The 21,157-nt window shown below is 39.0% G+C and overlaps 1 protein-coding gene across 1 annotated transcript in view; it reads left to right on the forward strand.

Moving 5' to 3' along the window:
* Syt14 (Synaptotagmin 14) overlaps positions 1 to 21,157 on the forward strand; it is a 494,521-nt gene that overhangs the window by 393,168 nt on the left and 80,196 nt on the right. Inside the window, exon 2 of the mRNA XM_071598065.1 lies at positions 11,237 to 11,410. Within this exon, the coding sequence (XP_071454166.1) occupies positions 11,237 to 11,410 (174 nt within the window). The remainder of the gene's footprint in view (positions 1 to 11,236; positions 11,411 to 21,157) is intronic.

Raw genomic sequence — 21,157 nt, forward strand, 5'->3', positions numbered from 1 at the left:
TAAATCTTAATCGGGAAGTAAGAAAGGCAGCTCTATGCTAGCGGGTAGGGTAATAGTTGACACCGGAAAGATCCAAGAGAGATGGAAGGAGTATATGGAAGAATTGTACGGTAAAGAGCTTAGACCAACAAAGTTAGGCATTGAAAAAGAATATGACGTACAGGAAGTTAGCTTAGATCCTGGAAGGTTAGGAAATGATTAAAGAGGCATGGGAAGAACTGGAGGTAGGAATGAAAGTGGGCGGGGAATTCGTAAAATCAGTTAGGTTTGCTGATGACCAAGCTTTAGTTTGTCAATCAGCCAAGGGGCTGCAAGCATTGCTGAGTGAATTGGAAATTCAGTGCGACAGGTATGGGATGAGAATCAATATTAATAAAACAAAGGTAATGCGATTTTCTAGAAAGAAAAAGGCCAAGCTTAACATTAAAATAGGAGGGCAAAAACTAGAGCAGGTAGAACAGTTTACGTATCTCGGTAGTTTTTTGGACCAACACGGTCAAAGTAGTAGGGACGTAAGGAGAAGAATTGCGATAGGCAAAGAGGTTTTCACAAGGAGGAGGGAGTTGATGACAGGGAGGTTGAGTAAGGATGTTAAGAAAAGACTCGTGAAAACTTTGATATGGAGCGTAGCTATGTACGGCGTGGAAACGTGGTCATTGAAGCAGGAGGATAGACGTAGACTGGAGGCTTTTGAAATGTGGTTGTGGAGACGAATGGAGAAGGTGAAATGGACAGAGAAGAAAACGGATGAGGAAGTACTTGGTTTGGTGGGCGAAGAGAGGGGTTTGTTGGGAGAAGTTGAGGGGTGAATGTTGGGCAAACGAAGAAAGGGAAAGAACAGGATAGGGATGTTGGACGGGATGAAGGGAGGAAGAAAGTACTCAGAGCTGAAGTGGGTCCTGATGTGAAGTAGGATGTTGTGTTTTGCTAGGGTCACAAATTATTTAATCAGTAATTATGTCCATCCAAAAACCTACCTTAACCGGTAGATTACTTAATAATATAGATGATTTCGTCGAAGTTACATGGAAGTGTTGGATAACAAACTTTGACGGCAACAAACAATATAAGACCACGTATAAAGATCACTCACACGTTATTTCTTGATCATTTCCACGGAATTCAGCTCCGTGCATAATATACATTTTTGTTTTTCCATCAGGCGCAAGAACAAATAAAGCTGTTGGTTTACCCACACGTGAATATGCCACATATAATTGACCATGAGAAATATATGAGTTTTCTAGATTCAGACCACAAGCACTCAACGATTGACCTTGTGATTTGTTAATCGTTATCGCAAATACCACACGAATTGGAAATTGAATTCGTTTAAAACTCAAAGGGCATATCGGTTGGGATCATGGGAATCCTCGGAATGAGAACTTCCTCATCTTTGAATTTTCCTGTTAGAAAAGTCGCGAGAATCATATTGATCATCGGTTTTTTATCACCAAACGCGTTCCATTGCATAGTTTTGGTTGGTTTAGTTTTCGAAGTGTCATGACCACCAAGCCAACTTTCAGCTGTAAATTGTGCGGTAGTAAGCCTGGCACATCGTGGGAGTTTAAAAATTCAGATTGATAGCTGGTGACTTCGTCTTCGTTTGTTACACAGTCAATAGATTTGAATGAATGCAGAGTAGCAACGATTTGATTCTGAATTTCAAAGTTTTTATGAGGAGAGAGGAAGGTATATTACAGTTTCTTTAATACGGAATGTGCATGAGAAATACGAGTAAACCATGGGAAATTGTATGTTTAGAAAATGGAACTTAGAAGAACCACCCGGATCGACTAGAAAGGAGGATAAGCAGAACATAGAGGAAATCATGATTGAGGGAAAGAAGCTGCGAATTATGGAAGAAAACTGGGAACGTATCAAAAAAAGAATTTCAAAAGCCGCAAAATAAATTATAGAAATAATAATTTAGGAAAAGAGCAAGAAAAAAAATTATGGGCAATATGATTAGAAAGACAGATGAGAGAAGAAAATGAAAGAATCTAAACACAGAATTTGGTAGAAGGAATTATAAATGGTTTAAAAAAAAGAAACACGAAATGGAGAGAGATAAAAAGTGTCGTATAAAACGTTGCGGAAGGATATGTAGAGTTCACAGAGAAGTAATGAAATTTGGGCAAAATACAGGAAGGTTAAAATTGTCAGGAGTTAAAAGTAAAAATCGTTATGAACAATCTCTGTATAATCAGATACAATGTTAGGTGAATCGGAAAATACCAAAAAGAGATGTAAAAAATGAATATAAAAACTGCATGATGAATGCATTAGGCCAGCAAGGTTGGACATGAAGAGATAATATGACATAGACGAAGATAGCTTAAGTCCAGGCTTACCTAATAGCGAGATAGAAAGGGTATTAAGAGAATTGAAATCAAATAAGGCCGTGGAAGTTGACAATATTTCCGCTGAGCGATTTAAAGGTTTAGGCAAAGGAGGGAGGAAGAGTCTTCATGGACTAAATCGTAACATTTGTGAGAGAAAGGTTTAGGCAAAGGAGGGAGGAAGAGTCTTCATGGACTAAATCGTAACATTTGTGAGAGAGGATTTTGCCAAAAGACTTCGTCAGATTAGTGTTAATTCCTATGCCAAAATAGGGAAAGTCATTCGTATGCGAGGACTACAAAACCATAAGATTGACTTCGCAAACAGCTTAAGTGTTGAAAAATTAAAAAAAGATAATTGAGAGCAAGGCAAATAATTACTTTGGAGATAATCAATTTGGATTCAGGAAGGGGAGAGGCACACGTGATATCATTGCAGTAATTAGGTCATTAATAGAGAGGAACATTAAATACAACCAGGGCGTCTGATTCGTAAATTTTGAAAAGGCGTTTGTTAGATTGGATTGTGTGATATTAATGAAGGTGTTGCAGAAAATAGAAGTAAATAGGAGGTATAGGAGACTTATCCGCAAACTGTACATGCCACTGATTTGCTCAGGTGCGAGTGGCGGATGGAGGGAGTCAGGATAGTCAGTGTTTGGACTAGAGGAAAGACAGGGATGCCGATTATAACCAGTGCTTTTGACCGCAGATGTGAAGGATATGGTTAAATAGACATGGAAAGATGTGGAGTTAGGAATTAAAATCGATGGGCATTGAATTTGAAATTTCAGAAATGCGTGCGAGTGCATTCAAGTTATTTGCCACATTAACGGAATTCCAAAAAAAATAAATGCTCATCTAAAAATACATAATTAATAATAAAGTTTACTATGCGCTAAAGGAGTATCTTTATTTTTATATATTTTGCATATTGACCACTTTGGTCCCAGTATGGAGTAAATCTGAAAGATTTAAAATTCTATTGAATCCTATTCGTTAAATATGTTAAAATGCCTAATAGCCGAATAGGGAAACAAGAAGTCTTACTATCGGTAAGAAAATCAATATATCCTATATTTTTGTTAGAGTTTCCAACGCCTGGAAGGTAAATTACCGCGTCACTTGACAATGTCAACAGTATTTTGTCCATATCGGCTGACATGCTCACATAACCTTTTTTCAAATATAATCTCAGTAACAAAAAATTCGATATGGATAAAACTATAGGTAAAGTTTCAATATCTCGACATTTTATACAGATTGCTGTGGAACAATCTATGTGATTGGAAACTCTACCTCGCAAAGGAATACGCATTAAAACTCCCGCATCGGAGCTGAAAGGGGATTGGTTGATTGAATTTAATAATGGAGATCACATGCGTGCACCGAAGGCAAACTTGGGGAATCGGCCAGGATCAAATATCAATGACCCAACACGGGATTCATCCGCGAAAAAAATTACACTGCCCAAAGCTAATGTCTGGAACTAGTATCGATAGGGTCATAGTGACATCTGCTGAGAATCAATCTTGGGAATATCATTATATCGCAATTTAATAACTTATAAAAATATGTGCGCGTATTATTTAGTGTACTAAAAGTATATATACACGTATATATATATATATATATATATATATATATATATATATATCTCATTCGATGCGAATAGAAAAATTGTTGATTACCTGAAATGCTTATATATCTGTCTACAATTCTACATAATGCCCCGCAAGCCGCCGCAAGGGCGTGTGGCGGGGGGGGGGTTGTTAGGTCACCAACCGTAAAAAGGAACAATACCACATGCAAAGCAATAACATGGAAAATTACACCCACAGCAGCGCACACACTCATGCAAAAATCCCTTCATCCAATACTCATGCAAACATATGTGCCATAATTCAACAAACAACTGCACCCCAGGATGCAGCACGAAAGCCATCCAACAACACGCAAGCCAAGACACAAAAAGCAAGAATGTGAAACTCCAATACCACATGAACATGCACCACATAACACTCTACCCCCCGAGGAGACTGTAAAAGGCAGGGAATGCGACCCAACGTTGCAGGTAGCAGGAATTTCCCCCCGCGGAGAGGGACGAGGGATTGGAAGGGAGAACAGATGAACAGAACACTAATGAGGTCAATCGGAAAGAATGGGTTATGATAACAAAACACACGAGGTTAGTGGAAGAGCATGCATTTAAGTAGACCTGATTATTACATAGACGCTGAGGGTGGCAAGTGGAATTTTTGCTATCTATAACCCATTTGGTACATTTCAAGATGATAAAAGTGTATTTTTGCATCAACAGTATTTTTTAAATGATTAATAATCAGCTTTCACTATGCATATATTAGTCCCCACAGTTCATTTCTTTTTAACCCTGCTTCCTTCTTCATTCGTCCTTTGGCTTTTGTATTTTCCCTCCGTCTCGCATACACGCGCTCCGCGGTAGTCAATGGTTGAATTACGCTCGCTCCAACGGACGCCGCCTAGGCCTTCAAGAAGTTCTGTTTTCCTCCGCCGGCAGTGCTTGCTTCTCTATTCGTTTCAAGCTTATCCAACGATCTGTTTCCCGCCAACAGTATCAACTGAAATGCAGGGTGGCTCCTGCGTCGCAATTTCTTTTTAACACGGTTTAAAGTTCTTAACCCAAAACCACAATGATCTTCTGCCAGAAGTTTGCTTTGATTTCATAGGTGTAAGGGTAGGTTTCCAAATAATAGTAAGAATAAAGACGGGTGTGAAGTGCGCATATTTTAACAGGAATTAGAGTTTACAAATGGCGGACAACTACACAGGCAAGGAGTAAGTAAGCTATTACTTGTGGATTACAGGGTATAGTTAGAAGAGTACACAAGCTTTCTTTGTCAGAAGAAGCAACTACTTATGACAAATAATACTAGCATAGACTTAGAGTAAGGGATTCAGATTCAAACATATGTACATTCACAAATGTAAGAATTAACGACTCAATAAGGACAGCTGCTACGGATGGAACTAACTACTGGATAAAATACAAGGCACTTCCGTTATTCAAGCAAGCCGTTGACAATAGTATCTTTGGTATCGATTTAGCATCATTCTTGGTATCGCCACAGTTATGTTTAAAATGAATAAATGGTCCAAATAAATGAATATCCATATTAAAAAAATAAGAAATACAAAAAAATAACGATTCAAAGAATGAAAGCGTGAAAAATAGATGATTTAAACAGATTTCACAAGATTTAAAATTAACGGGCCTTTTTTACACTTCGAAATGACTTTAAACTTTCTCGTAATGACTTAATATTCATATATTTTTTTCTCATCTGCGAAAAAATGGTCACTGCAGTCACAACTTCTGCTTTAGATGGGAACTTACAAAACACACGCGCGCTTAACATATTATCACATTAGAGCAGCGAAACATTGGCGGATCTAGAAATATTGAAAGAAGGCGGGACATCTACACTAGAACGAAAATAGTCTTTAAAAAATTTTGCTGGCAATAAATTCGGAATTGATTTTAAATTTTAAATGAGTCGCACTAATTTAGAGACCGGAACTCGCTACGCTATCGATACTTCTAACCTCGGGAGAACATATGCATTAAAAAGAAGTGTCCCCTTAAAAACATTTATGTTTGAACTTGATTAAAACAGAAATAGTTCCCATTGTGGGCGTGCTACCATCCCTTCGATCCATCCCTGTAATCAGGCAATATTAATATACTATACAGGGTTTGTCCCCAAAATAAGTAGTCTTTTTTCATCGTCTGTATCGACCAAAAAGACGTTATACATTAAGATTTTGTGCATCGGGGACATAAAGTAAAACTGTACGTTTTCCGTGAAAGTCCTCGAAAGGCTGCGGAAAAGAGTGCAGTGTGTTAGGAAAGAGATCTTAGGAAGCTGGAGGCTGCACCACGACATCAAACCTCCTTTTTCGTGGCCAAGTACAAGGTGGCAACGCCGCCCCAGCCACCCAATGTGGCCCCACCGGACTACTTTTCGTTTCCAGAAATAAAAAAGAGCTAGAAAGTCAACCATTTTGGGACGCTGAGTAACGTGTAAGAGGTCGTGAAGAGGTGCCTGAACGAGATTCCCGTCGACACCTTCCATAAAGCGTACCGTGACTGGCAGAGGCGCTGGCATCGGTTTTCGATGTAAAAGGGTGCTATTTTGAAGAATTTATGGCAATTTGTATTTTGACCTGCCATACATTTTTCCCCAGGTTTATTTAAACTTATTTTTGTGACAGATCCTTTAAATGAATGGGACCTTAGTTAGTTTAAATTCTGTTATTCCTAGCTATGTCGTCTCATGAATATTGCATTTTGAAGCGCAATCGACCCCTTCAATCATACGAGGGTCATCCGGAAAGTAGTACCCGTTCGTGCCGCATGAAGTGCTGACGACGCGAGTAGCCGCTGGACGAGGTCAGATAGCTTCAGTGGCTTGTCTGCCTTCTCTGAGCCAAGTTGCGTGACGCTAGCATTGCCTGTGTTGTTTCTGTGATTGTTTACAATGTTTAAAAAAATTGAGAACGCCGCCAGTTGTGAAGTGAGGGCAGTGATTAAATTCCTCAATGCAAGAAACGTTCGCCCATGTGATATTCATCGCCAATTAAAGGAGGTGTATGGAGACAATGTAATGGACGAGTCGTCTGTTCGGCGGTGGTGTCGCAACTTCAACATGGGGAGGGGGAACACACACGACGATGAGCGTTCGGAGAGACCGTCTGTCATTACAGACCAACTGGTGAGCTCAGTTGACGAATTCGTGAGGAACGATCGGCGCGTCACAATTGATGACATCTGTGAGCATTTTCCCAATGTTTCTCGAACAATTGTTCATGAAATTGTTAAACACCATCTGCATTATGCAAAAATTTGTGCAAGATGGGTCCCTCGCGTATCTCAATGAGCTGGCGGCGAAGGACTATGCAGCAGGAATACAGAAACTTGTCACACGTTATGACAAATGCCTTAATTTGCTTGGAGATTATGTTGAGAAGTAGTTTAAAGTATCCTCTTTCAAATAAAATTTTTTATGTTTGTTAATATTTACTTTTGTGTCTTTATTTCACGAACGGGTACTACTTTCCGGATGACCCTCGTACAAAGGATAAAACTTTATTTACAGCTACGTTTAAGAGGCAATGAGTAATGAATTAACAGAAAATCCTGTTTCAAGTCGGCACGTGAAACGCGTACTTACGTGACGTATTATTCCGTAGGAAATTGCCACATAATACAAGAAGATAACATAAAAAACTTTTAAAAAACAGCATCTTTCTCGAGCTACGTCATTTCACTTAAAATACGGTTGACCTCATTAAAAGTACGTTTCGCAAAACGTTTCGTTTTCCCTGAAACCAAAGTGTGTCAACCTCAAAGACTTTTCTTATCGAGGCCGTGAGAACTCGTGAAAATCTTCCTCAGACCTACTTACACTGGGGTCAGACTTCCTGTCCGCTTCTTTTACCCTGTTCAGGGGTGAAAATTTTGGTCAGTCACTGAGGAGACTGCCTGGTTGGTGCGGGAGACGACAGGCGGATGTTTCTCGCAGAAGGAAAGCTCTTCTTTGGAGAGTGGTCACTCAGAGGAACGGAGGACGAAGAAACTTACGTGGACGGTGAGGGAACCATGGAATTGAACCATCTTCAAAACACCTATTTTTCCACTTCGATGGATAGGCACAAATTCTCCAAACGTTAAAATATCCTTCGCGCGGTTAAATTTCACTCTGAATTTTGTTACGTTGAATATTGCACAAGAAATTGGAATGCAACCGACCTCATAACCGCGGCCGTATTCAACATGAATCGAATTAGAAGGTAAACTTCCCATTTCCGTTCGAGCAACACGCCCGACAATACGTACTCGTAGCTGTTTGGGATGGAAATGCGCGATGGTTCCGATGGTGCGTTATTTTCAAATCGTTGCATTGTTTATTTACGTCCGGTCGTATCCAAAGTAAACAACTCGTTAATCGATTGTTGCCGTCGCCGTTATTTAATGGTAAACAAAGAAATTATAAATTCCTTCCATTGAGAATTATTTCCAATATTTCACCATAAACGAAATCCTATTTTACTTACGGTTAACTTATTAATGTTTTTAACACGTCAAATATGAATATAGCAATGCAAGTAGTATTAATTTTACCCACATTTTGTCTCGTGGCTTATCTCATCAAAGGTTTCCTGATTGTGTGTGACAGAAAGCTGTAGTTCAAATTTAATGGAGTTCAATCGCCTTAGACCGACGCTTTCATCGAAGATTGTTGCCGTCGACGTAATTGAATGCGAAATTTTTGTCAAAGTTTCATGAGATCGCGTTAAATAGGCTTATTTAACTCTTTATGTTTTTCAACCTTTTTTAATATTAAACCTTTATGTTTTTCAGCGATTGCATTTGGCATTCTAAAAGCAAACTTCCGACATGATCACAAAAAGGAAATATAATTTGACAATTAATTTTCACGTTAAAAAAATACCGTGGTTTCTTCACTGATACTTGAAGCTTCTTAAGCCAAGGTGAGTCAATATTCATAATAATGCTAATACGACGTCAGTTTGATCGTGTTTTATAAATATTATACCAGTAATTTTATTTTACATGCACAAAAAAGTCAGCGAAAAGAGCGTTTATATCCTTATATCCCACTTTTGCTAATCCTAAACAATCTTAATGATGATTGACAGAGTTAGGGAGAAGACCTTATTAACTCATTTCCCTGGTCTTTTAAGTGAAAAAAATCGCTTGTGCTGCCCGTGGAATCTGTTATCATTAAAAAAACAAGCTAATTACCCTGCTACCCGTGCAAAATTCAACAGACTCGCGTGGACATAATAATGGCTCCTTCGGAGTGGAAAGGAGGCCGGCGATGCCACAGGAAATTTGCGTGAAGCAGATACGGAATATCATTTTTTTCTTAGTGCGATAATGTTTTAACTACGTTAATCGTTCGAGACCGGATGTGATGTCTCCGGCCCTCTAGCAACTGAGATTCGTTTGTAGGCGTTTCCTTTTTATCAATTAGACCGACGAAATCTTGAAAAGTTCTTCTGTAAAATGCCACTAACTTGAACTAATTTTCAAGCCTCTATCCCATCATAGGATTAGGGATAAATGAATCGATGCATGTGTATCGAAATATCGCAAGTATGGCGAAAATTATTCGATAGATTTCATTCAAATTAATGCTTACAAAGTGATTTTTTGAAACAAACAACCACGTTCCGACATTTAACGTGTGCGCCGGAATCTTTTTCGTTAATATTACAGTCATATAAATGAAATCTCTTCCAGTATTTTATCAACTCAATGATATATTAGACCGCAACTTATTACTTCCAATAAAATATAGTCTTAATGTGAAATAAATATTTCTTTTCTAAATAAATATGGCTTTTTCGTATTATATTCAGGGTTGATTTTTTTACAGCCTTTGATTCGATAGATTATTCAATGGACAACGTTTCAGTAAAATATGAATCCAGGCTGCCATTCAGTTCACTTTCATAGTGCATGCACATGTAGTTATCATTACCTACAATATTGATTTATTTTACATAATTACTGCGACTAACAATAAATAAAAACAGAAAAATTAGAAGATGCATGCCTGGTGTTGAATCATCCCCTACGCAAAACCATAGACTGTGGATTGTAGGGTACCATACAGATGTAAACTTCCTTTGCATAGGCCAGAGGGTGGCCACTCCGGCAAATATTTCGGATTCAGTATATAACCCATATACAGGGTGCGGCGCTGAAATCCGGACAAGCACGCGTTTTCTCGAATGAGATTTCCTCGCCGGGTTAGAGAAACCTTCCTTAGAGTCCTCCCAAGCATTATACTTAGCCACAATATCGTAAACAGTTGATCTGGTGTACCAGAAGAATTGAAATATTTCTAAATATAACGCCCAGCACGAACATTTTCGATAATAGCGGCTCTTCGATCGTACTTGTACGCAATAGTAGTAGTTTTGAGGGGAGGCGACCGACTGCTGAGGTCATTTGCGCCATAGGGGATGGACAGGAAAGGATGAAGGGTGGAGAGAAACCCGGCTTCGGCATTAGCCTACTCTTTACGAAAGGCGCCAAGGGGTCCGCAGTTTAACGTCCCATCCGACGGACGGTGTACTCACTCAAAGTGCCCTCCACAAAGCACCTCAAGTAGGGATCGAGTTGTGCGTAAAATCTCGGCCATTTTGAAGTTATGACTGTTTACTAGATGCCTATAGCTTTCAACAACGCCAATCGCAACCTCTAGTGAAACTACGATATGGCGGGAAGTTCAAATTGAAATTTGCCCGGATTTAAGCGTTACACCCTGTATATACGGCACCTTGATTGCATAGATGTTCATTAAGATTTTCAACTGAAGGAGGACTAGATAACATGCTTGATCCTTAAGATAAACTCGGAACTAGTGCCAAAGCGGTCGATGCGGAAAACGAAAAAAATAAGACATCCGATAAGCGCAACGTAAAAAGTTTTAATCAGTATTATTTTATTTTAATCAGGCTACTCTATTTGCAGCATTTTTTCTTAGCAGATCTGTTAATGCAATAAATAACTAAGGGTTTCGTCAAAACATTTGTTGAGAACTGGCATCAATTTTGGCGTGAAATATTTGAGTGGGTAAGGACTTTTGAGCCGCAGCCCTACTCGTGCCGTGAACGCATTGATGTCGCTTTCTCTGTGGGATTGGATATTTTGTTTTCTGTTAACCGACATTTTGTTTAACTACTTCCTTCGTTAATACTAGCATGTGTACGTCTCACGGTTCTGTTCTCTTGGTGTCTATGTTAATGGCTAATGCGCCGCTCTTGGAAAATTTTCTTGTTAAATAATCAAGTCTCTCCCACTTTTCTTTCTCCCGCAGTGCCTGTGGAGGCGACCGCCTTCCTCGGCGCCGTAGCTGCCTTCGTCGTCCTCTTGCTCGTGTTCTTCCTCTACCTGAACAAGAAATGGTGTTTCTACGGAATCGGGGGCTTCCCATGCTGCGACGAGCCCCTGAGAAAGGCCAGGGGAGGACATGCGCGAACCAAGGAACTTGGTGAGGACATTCGCCACCATTAGACAAGACTATGACGAACGAAAAGCCTGGCGTGACTGTAAACACACAACACACTCAATCGACGACTACGAATAAACAAGTCTACGGCCCCAAATGGACATGCTAAACACGCGCTTTCAAGTGAATGATTCATCGCAAGTCACAAACGTGAATTATACCGAAGGGGAATACACTATGGTGTTTTATTAAAAAGATGAAGAATTTATTTTTTATAGCAGTAGAGTTGCATTGCACATTGGTGAACGACATAGAGATGCTATCTCATATATATATATATATATATATATATATATATATATATATATATATATATATATATATATATGTATGCATATATATATGCATATATATGTATATATATATGTGTGTATGCATATATATATATATATATAGATGCAAGAGAAAAATATGCTAATCAAATACACACAATACAATTGAAGACAATTAAGAAATAACGACTCACTTTTATGCTATGGTGGTCCCAGATATTAAATACGTTGCATGATGTAGAATATGTTGCTTTTGGAAGCAAATTCCATTCTTTAAAGCTTTCATACAAACATCTACATGTAACAAACTTGATCAATAGATAATTTAAAAACATTCCTAAATAAGTATAAAAACCATCTGATGGCATTTAATAATGTCATTTGCTTCCATAGGCAACAGATTCTAGAGCCTACAGCTATCATCTCAGGTGTTATGTTATAATTGGGTTCCAATTTAGACTGCATTCATTTGAAAGACACAAACAAATCGTCACTATATGTTGTGAAGGGCATGTTCCCATATAGTAGAGGTCCCTAAATCCTCCTATCAAATAACTTTTGAATGCTAGTTGTTATGGTGTGATGTAGATGACTCTACCGTGCAATATGCACATACCCCATCCGTTGGAAACTGCCGAACTACTTAGTTGAAAACAATCAAGTGCATAGTAGTAGTTTTCGGGGAAGCGGTCGACAAGCTAAGGTCATTTGCGCCATAGGGGATGGAGAGGAAAGGATGAAGGGTTGAGAGAAACTCGGCGTCGGCATTAGCCTACTCTTGTCGAAAGGTGCAAAAGGGTCCGCAGTTTAACGTCCCATCCGACGGATGGCGTACTCGCTCATAGCGCCCTCCACAAAGCACCTCAAATAGGGATCGAGATACCATTGAAAAATATTCAACACGGCCGGGATTTGAACCCGGGTGGGAAGCCTGAACGTTAGCCATCGCACCATAACGACCCTCCTTGTTTTCGTGCTTGTTGACCCTAGGTTAGAAGCCACTCTATGCGACGTCTAGGGTTTCGACAAAAGATCCCTTATTCCTGGCTTCAGGCCATAAGAAAATCGAGAAACACAGGGTTTCTAGGTTAATATATGCACGTGTCTTAAAACCCATTTCCTGTCCCATCACCCCAGGAGAGTAGACAATTTTAGCGACGACCATTTTGTGCGTCGGGTTAGGTGTTCAGATACATGCGGTGTGGGCGTGTTGGGACAAGAGATGAAAAGAAAATTCTGATTGGCGTGCTGGGAGGAGGCAAGGCTTGATGTATACAGCAAAAGGGGGTGTTGTGGAATATTAATGAACTCGTAGGCGGGTCATTTGTCTCCACGGGGTCGTCGTCTACCTCACCGATCAAACCCCGCGAATGTTAATTGGTGGGCTCAGGAGAATACTTTCAGGGGTGTCATGAAAAATATCCTTAATACAAGTTATGCGTCGAGTATAAAACGATAATTTGGGCATAATTCAATTTGCTTACGTTTTGACTACTACGTTCGAGTCATTATGTGTGTAAACATTTCCTATCCAGTAAATATGTGCGCAGTGTGTGAAAGTTAATTTTCCCTTAATGAAACTTACGAGGGCGGTTCAATAAGTACCCGTGTTAGAAATAAAGAAACCATTTTTTCAAAAACATTTTTTTTATTTTTCAACATAGTCCCCTTTTAGAAAGATACACTTCTCCCAACGTTCCGGCCATTTTTATAACCCCTCCAAAAAATAGGATTGGTCGAACTCTCCAAAATACGCCTCTGTCTCGGCGATAACTTCCTCGTTTGAGCTATTTTTTTTCCCGCGAGCCATTTCTTCATGTAAGGGAATAAGAAAAAGTCACAGGGAGCCAGATTGGGTGAATACGGGGGGGTGCGACAGCAATTCATAACGTAGTTCATGCAGTTTGGCGGCGACAACTCCAGATCAGCTTGTTGTCCACCGTGAACAATCGCGGTACCCATCGGGCCGACAATTATTTCATCACCAACTTATCATGTAAAAGGTTAATTGCCGTTCCGGTCGACACACCCACGGCCTCTGCTACTTCACGCACTTTAGTTCGTCGATCAGCGAGAATCATGGCGTGGACTTCATGAATGAATTCCTCGGCAACCACGTCTGCCGGGTGTCCTGGTCGCTCCTCATCAAAAACAGATGTTGGCCCACGTTTAAATTCGTTGAACCAATATCTAACTGTGGTCATATATGGCGAAGTGTCCCCATAAACAGCATCCAACTTTGCTTTTATCTCATCGCATTTCTTCCCATCCAAAAACAAAAAGCGAATCACCGAACGATACTGCTCTTTTTCCATCTTAGCGGAAATCACGAAGCACGTCTTAGTTGAATGGTTGCCAAATCCAAACTAACCTTTAAAAAAGTCTGAAATTTGTTTCACCGTCGTTAGATAGATGGCAGCACACGATGATAACATAAACTTCCCTCAGGAACGCCCTTTGTCGTCTAACACGTGTACTTATTGAACCGCCCTCGTACGTAGTCTTTTATAAAATGCGTAATTAATGATTTTTAATCAGATTATTTGGCATTTATTTAGCTATTTTTTAAATAAAATTAGTTTGTAATATAAATATATAATATAAATAATAAATAATAATTTGATTTTTTAAAGATAATTTTTGAAATATCATCAATAGATGGCAGTATTTTGAAACTTGATTCACCTGTTTGAGCTTAATGGAAGATTGTCCACCATTGCGTGATTTTTTGACTTGTAAAGATGAATGTTTTTTGAAAATATTCCATCATTTCTCTGAGATATTTCAAATTCAAATGCTCCTTGGGATTTGTTCGATTTATCAGAATAAACACTGCAATGACGTTTAAGGACATATAAGTAAATCTAATGCAAATCCCAGAAACATTCCCATATGTTGGCTTCCCACCCAGAGGGCGCGGGTTCAAATCCCAGCGGTGTTGAATATTTTTCCGTGGTATCTCGATCCCTACTCGAGGTGCTTTGTGGAGGGCACTTTGAGTGAGTACGCCGTCCGTCAGATGGGCCTTTAACCTGCGGACCCCTTGGCGCCTTTCGTAAAGAGTAGACTAATGCCGACGCCGGGTTTCTCTCCACCCTCCATCCTTTCCTGTCCATTCCTAATGGCACAAATGCCCTCAGTTGTCGGTCACCTCCCCTAAATATTACTACTCCCATATGCAAATTAACTGATTAAGATATTAATAGTATTTAAATATCATTTAATATTGGGCAGTTTTCAGTAACATATTGTGTTTCATCTTGCGTTTTTTATGATGTAGTGTACATTCTTGGGGAATAAACAGGAAACAGCAATTGTTTTAAGAAATATCTCCTGGGCAGTAGCAAATTGAGCTAACATAAACGTTCCGGTGTTAATATTTAAGAACTTCTTACTGTTAGCGATGCTAATTTTTCTTCAAAAGACTAATTTTATGGTATCATACTGATATTGTAGTGATCAATTTGGTTTGCTGATCTTAACGTTTATCTAGATTGCCTTTCAAGTCCATGTTGCTCACTTTTTTTCCATTACATAAAATATTCACCGGTAAATTTATAAGTTATCATTGATACATTTATCAATTACGTTGATATTATATCAAACTAAATTACTCAATTTGCTGCGTTCATCAGGTTTGTTTCCTGCGAGGAATTGCGAGATATTATTAAGTCAGGACAAAGTTATCCGCATGGAGCGTCATCTATTGATTGTTTCCGAAGTCACAGAAGTTATTGCATTGATTCAGTTGTCATTTGCCTGTCGGTGAATGCAGATAATAATTACCGCAAAAATCATTGCTTCCAACAGTTACAAAGTGCGTGCTCTCATTCGATTTTTGGGTGAAAAAAGGATCATGAGCGGCCCAAAATTCATCGGGATTTGTGTTTAGTTAATGAACCTACAGTAATGAGTGAAGGCAAGGTTAAACAATGGTGTCAAGAATATTTCTACTTTTTACGCCAAGCGAATTTTTGATTTGATAATGATATATATTCAAAATAAATATAGTTGTTGCTATGCAATAAAGAAAAAAAACTTTGACGGCCACTATGAAATTTGAATGGTTAACCCAACAATGCAAATAACACAAATTTTTACTATTATGGGCATTTTAAAGTACAGTTTATTCTATTTGTAAAGTGATATTTCACACAAAGATTGATGGGAAATACATCTTAATCTCGTCACAAATCATTTCTTGATTGTTTGACATGATCAAGATTGCACTTCAAATACACAACTCCCTACGCACTAACTCTTATTCCTTGAAGCATTAAATACACAATTACGCAACATTATGCTTCTAAAAACACATTTTCATACTAGCCTAATAAATTATAAAGAACTGAGTGCATAGAATGCGGCATTTCAGAACGATCCATTACATTCTAATCAAATTAAGAGCGTGTGTCTATGAGTGGTGTGTATATATATATATATATATATATATGCCGCTATCTACCATGGCGAAAGCTGAATCACTCACAGGGGAGTGGGGAAAATAACTAAACCTTGATAAAAATTCACAGAGCTTGGCAATCTCGTGCCGTTCGTCAACAGCTTCGGGAGACCACGTATTCCCCTCCAGACATGACGAAAAGCGTTCCCTCAACAACAGTTTTCTTTATTATTGACTTGCCATGAACATAAGGTCGCGCGCAACAATACGCACCATACGGACGTTCATCATTTCTCCCTGCTGAGCATGTCCTTCGTCATCTCCCGCCAAATCTCTCCTACTCTCAGATCTTTAGTTTACGATCTTCCTACGATGACACACACAAACAGATCCTCCCCAAAGCGCTCTCTCTCTGTCGCGATAGTCCTTCCTAGCCCCGCAATTCCCCCCTTATAGGTCAGTCTTACTACGGCAGCGAAGAAGCAGCCCCGGAGTGTACCAGTTCAGACAGCGACGAGGACGTGTTGCGCCGGCTGAGGCGGTCGGCTTCCGTACAGGCTCTGCCAGCCGGTCAGCCCGGAGGCCCCCAGGGCGGGGCGGCGGGACACGGCAACTGGAGGCCTCCCCCGAGACCGGAGGCACTGGACCGCGCGGCCCCCGCCGGTAGGGGCCTCTACGGGCGCCAAGGAGCCGGGAGAGGGAGTGAGTACATACCCAGAGAGACATAACAACCCCCCCCCACCCGCTCATACTCACCGACCCATTGTTATACTTGAAATAATAAACAATCCTCGCAACCCTAACTCCCAGTTGACAACCGCAATATCACTGTATATTTTAATATATCACGGACCTCCCAACTGGATTGTATCCACCGTTCACCTTCTTTCGCTCTCACATTTGCACAGTAGATCTCCTTTCTCTTCCCTTTCTCCCTCGTCTGGTCCATACACGGGCGGCCAAAAAACATCAAGGGTGAGATTTAGGGTATGCCTGATTGAACTAGGGGTGTTCGAGCTCTATATAGGTCTCCTGATTTTAAAATGGGTACATGTATTCATTCACATATAATCTCGGAAGTTGTGATATTTTTCTTGCAAATAAATGTGTCCCTACTGATTTACACGCATCTTAATTCATTTTAGTGCTATTAGAAATCAGGCAAAGGCGTAATGGTCGTTTCACATCTTGAATTTTACTCGATACAAGGATTTTTACTCGATGAATTTTTAGACTTAAGACACTGATTTAAAATCTATGCTATTTCGTATGATTAGTCCGGGGTAACCTTGACGATAACGTCACGAGAGAGGGAGGGGAGGATACGACGGGCACAGTGGACGTCCGTCACCCTCAGTGAATGGTCGTTGGTTCGGGCTAGTCTTAGGGTAGAACGCAGTAGCCAAACCCAGAGATGCGAACGTGTATCTGAACGCAGAGTTGAACAATGTTATTTTAGGACCCACATTTCAAAGGACCCCAAAATTTATTCATATGCATCTTCATCGACTATATGGTTTCCAAGCCATAGTAGAGGTTACGCTGGATAGGAAAATTAATGTACGTACTTCGTCCAAGTAGGTACTCAAGAATCCTCCAATCAGAAGTTTCTCCCAGTTTTATTCACGGCAAAAAAACAAGAAATTTTTAATATTATTCCATGTGAATATAATGGCTTGTTTACAGGTACGACAATTCTCCTACGAAGTAAATTGAAATAACTCAAAAAGTAAAATCTAATTTTTTTCCAATACATGATTTCTCTCTACTAAATCGTTTCAGTAATGGTCTTAGGACCTTTTCTCGATTAAGAAACCCTATTTTAATAATTTCGTTACAATTTCTTCCAATAGTTTCCAGGTCAAACATTGAAACGTTGTAGTTTCCCAGATAAACAATATGGTGGCATGTTTAAGGAATTGTATCTTCGAGTGGGAGGAGGGGGAGTATTTCTCTCCCCTACATGCTCTTTACCCCTTCGTATTGTTGCTCGCACGTATCTCCCACCTGACACATGTAAAGGGTAACCATCTCTATTATACCCACCAGTAATTGTGGAACCATGGTACTAAAAAATAAACTGGAATCAAGCGTATCCTCCTCCTTTTTGACGATTCCGAAATGGTGTCACGAAAAATCTCAGAAAAATTAAAATAATTTTTTTTTCGACGGCCCGAGAAGAGAAATTTTACTCCGAACCTGAGACTTACGTCTTTGCCATTTTGAAAAAAAACATAAAAACTGTAGCTTGGAGTTCCTTTATTTCATTATGCCAATATTTGGTTCAATCCCATGTGAAAGCCACGTCTGTTTTTTTTCCTGCATACGATTTCCGATCCGCGCACATTTGGGATTCAAAATTATGTAAATGGGAAGATATTAGAGGCGCCACTTCCACCCGATTTCTCAAACCTTCCCAGCTTAACTTTATTATCCCTCGAAATATTCCATTTGCCCCGAACTTGATGTATAAGACGAGTCTATTTTAATTTCCTGAGGCGTGAACGAGATTTTATCGATTATCGATTCTAGAGGAATGCATATCCTTTTCACGCCTCGTCGAGAAATTCCTTCCCCTTATCGTTCGCTTAGTCCCGTCCGTCATCTTTAATGTAATGATGACCTTAATTATTATTGCAACAATTCTCCGTTTATAAACTTCCCTTTTTACCACTCATAAGTTTTTTTTATAACTTTCCTGCATCCATTTTTACTACAATCTTGTGATAAATATTGATTTTGGGTAGGGGAAGAGGAGACACTGTTGGTCCAGAAAGCCTAGGTAAACAAAATAGCCAGAGCTCAAAAAAATGAACGTATACGAGAAAAATACAACGGCATTTCAGGAAGCTTCCATTAACACTGGCCTGAAATAAAGTTACCGTATTTTTAATAGCGTGATTTGGCGAAAAAATGTTTTTTTTACGAGCAGAAAATGTATTGCAGCAACAATATATACAAGTAACACCAAAAGCAAAAATTATTCAAAGTAACAAACTCAAAGAGGTATCACACGAGAATAAAATACATAGACAAAAAATTACAAGGAAAAAAAGATCGAAAAAAAGTCATATCCCTAATTCAATACTATGCACGTTCAAGTTCTTAGGTGAATTTTTTAGCGAGCAAAATTTTTAACACCATATAGTTTAAATTTCTGTTACATCTCATTATCATCTCCCTTTACGTGTACACAATTTTTACGACATCGGTACCATGATTTCATGACCCCCGTGAACAATTCTTTTTGGTTCCATTTTTTGCTCACTGGAAAAACCGGCTGGTCCGTGTAAGGGGAAGCCGTGACCTTGCTTAAAGTAGTAGTTTTGAGGGGAGGCGACCGACAGCTAAGGTCATTTGCGCCATAGGGGAAGGACAGGAAAGGATGAAGGGTGGAGAGAAACCCGGCGTCGGCATTAGCCTACTCTTTACGAAAGGCGCCAAGGGGTCCGCGGCTTAACGTCCCATCCGACGGACGGCGTACTCACTCAAAGTGCCCTCCACAAAGCACCTCAAGTAGGGATCGAGATACCTCTGAAAAATATTCAACACCGCCGGGATTTGAACCCGCGCCCTCAGGGTGGGAACCTTGCTTAAATATAGCGCATCTTAGTAAAGAAACCGTACACCACAAAGTAAACAATTTGCTAATTTATCGGAATAAAATATGCAACTAAATAATGAATTTCAGATTCACAATATGAATTTAAAAAATATTCAAAACATTTTATAATATCTTAAATCTTCAATAATAATTTATTTACACCTTTAATATCATCTGAAACCCTATAATAATTAATAATATCTTTAAACTTAAAATAAGGGTAGGAGCTACAGTTTATAATACAATAACATCTGAAAATATTATACAATATATTAAGACGTTAACGTTATTTTAGAGCTTCGAACAAAATTTTAAAAACTTAACTCTTCAACAGCATTTTGAAACTTACATAATTTCTTAAAACCAAGAAAAAAATTGAAAAACTTGAAATAACATACTAAAATTCAATAAAATCTTAAAAAATTACAATATCCAAAAATTGATTTTTATTAATTTAGTCATGAAAGTATTTAAATTTCAAATAACTTTTTTAAAACATAACTAATATCTTAAAACCTTAAAAAAACATGTTGAAACCTCTCACAACATCTTAAAAACTAAAAAATAGCATTTTTAAAAAACCCTAAATAAAATCTAAAATCATAAAGTAATACCTGAAAACCCCTAATTCATGTCTTAAAATCTTAAATAACATCTTCAAAAATTAAATCATATCTTTTATAAGTGATATCACAAATCAAAGGTAAATTCAAAATCCAATGAATGTACGTATATCAACACTTAGTGATTCTATATTTAAGCGGCGATGACTCTTGGGGGAAACTATCACAGAAGAGGAGTTCCAGAATCGGAATTTATCGACCTCCATATTGATTGTGTAAACTATAATGCCACGGGACAGTTTACATTTCATTTAACCTATATCACACGCGCCAAAATTTGGTAAAGGGTAGGAGATGTTTCAATTTCACTTATTGGCCATTATTCACCCCCTTCCCTTCCCACTTGCACCCCCTATCACGTATTCGAAATCCATTCATGCATCAGCACAACCCCAGCAAGCTTGTCCACCCACCAAACCCCTTTCGTCTCTCCCCCAACTCCTACACACGCACACAAACACACACATGCAAACACAACTCTACCATCAATATCAAGGAAAAGGGGAAGTACACAAAGAATGCCTGATTGTGTCCCCGGTCACAAAAAAAAGCACAAACTACACACAAATACGGGAAAAGGGGTGGAACGTTGACGTTAGCGAGTGCCATGTTTGTGTTGTTGATGTTGTGATGAAGCCATGTCGTCTTGCATTACAAAAACCATGCTAGAATGTGGATGGACATAGTTGGTTAACTCAGTGTTCGTGTAGAAAAAAAACATGTTCTTTCCACAGGTCACTCCCACGAGGTAAGTGGCAAGTTTATGTTGCTTTAGTAAATGTTTTGAATATATATATATATATATATATATATATATATATATATATA

This window comes from Hetaerina americana, unplaced genomic scaffold, assembly GCF_022747635.1.
Source record: "Hetaerina americana unplaced genomic scaffold, ioHetAmer1.1.p SCAF_9, whole genome shotgun sequence".
Classification (NCBI taxonomy): Eukaryota; Metazoa; Arthropoda; class Insecta; order Odonata; family Calopterygidae; genus Hetaerina; species Hetaerina americana.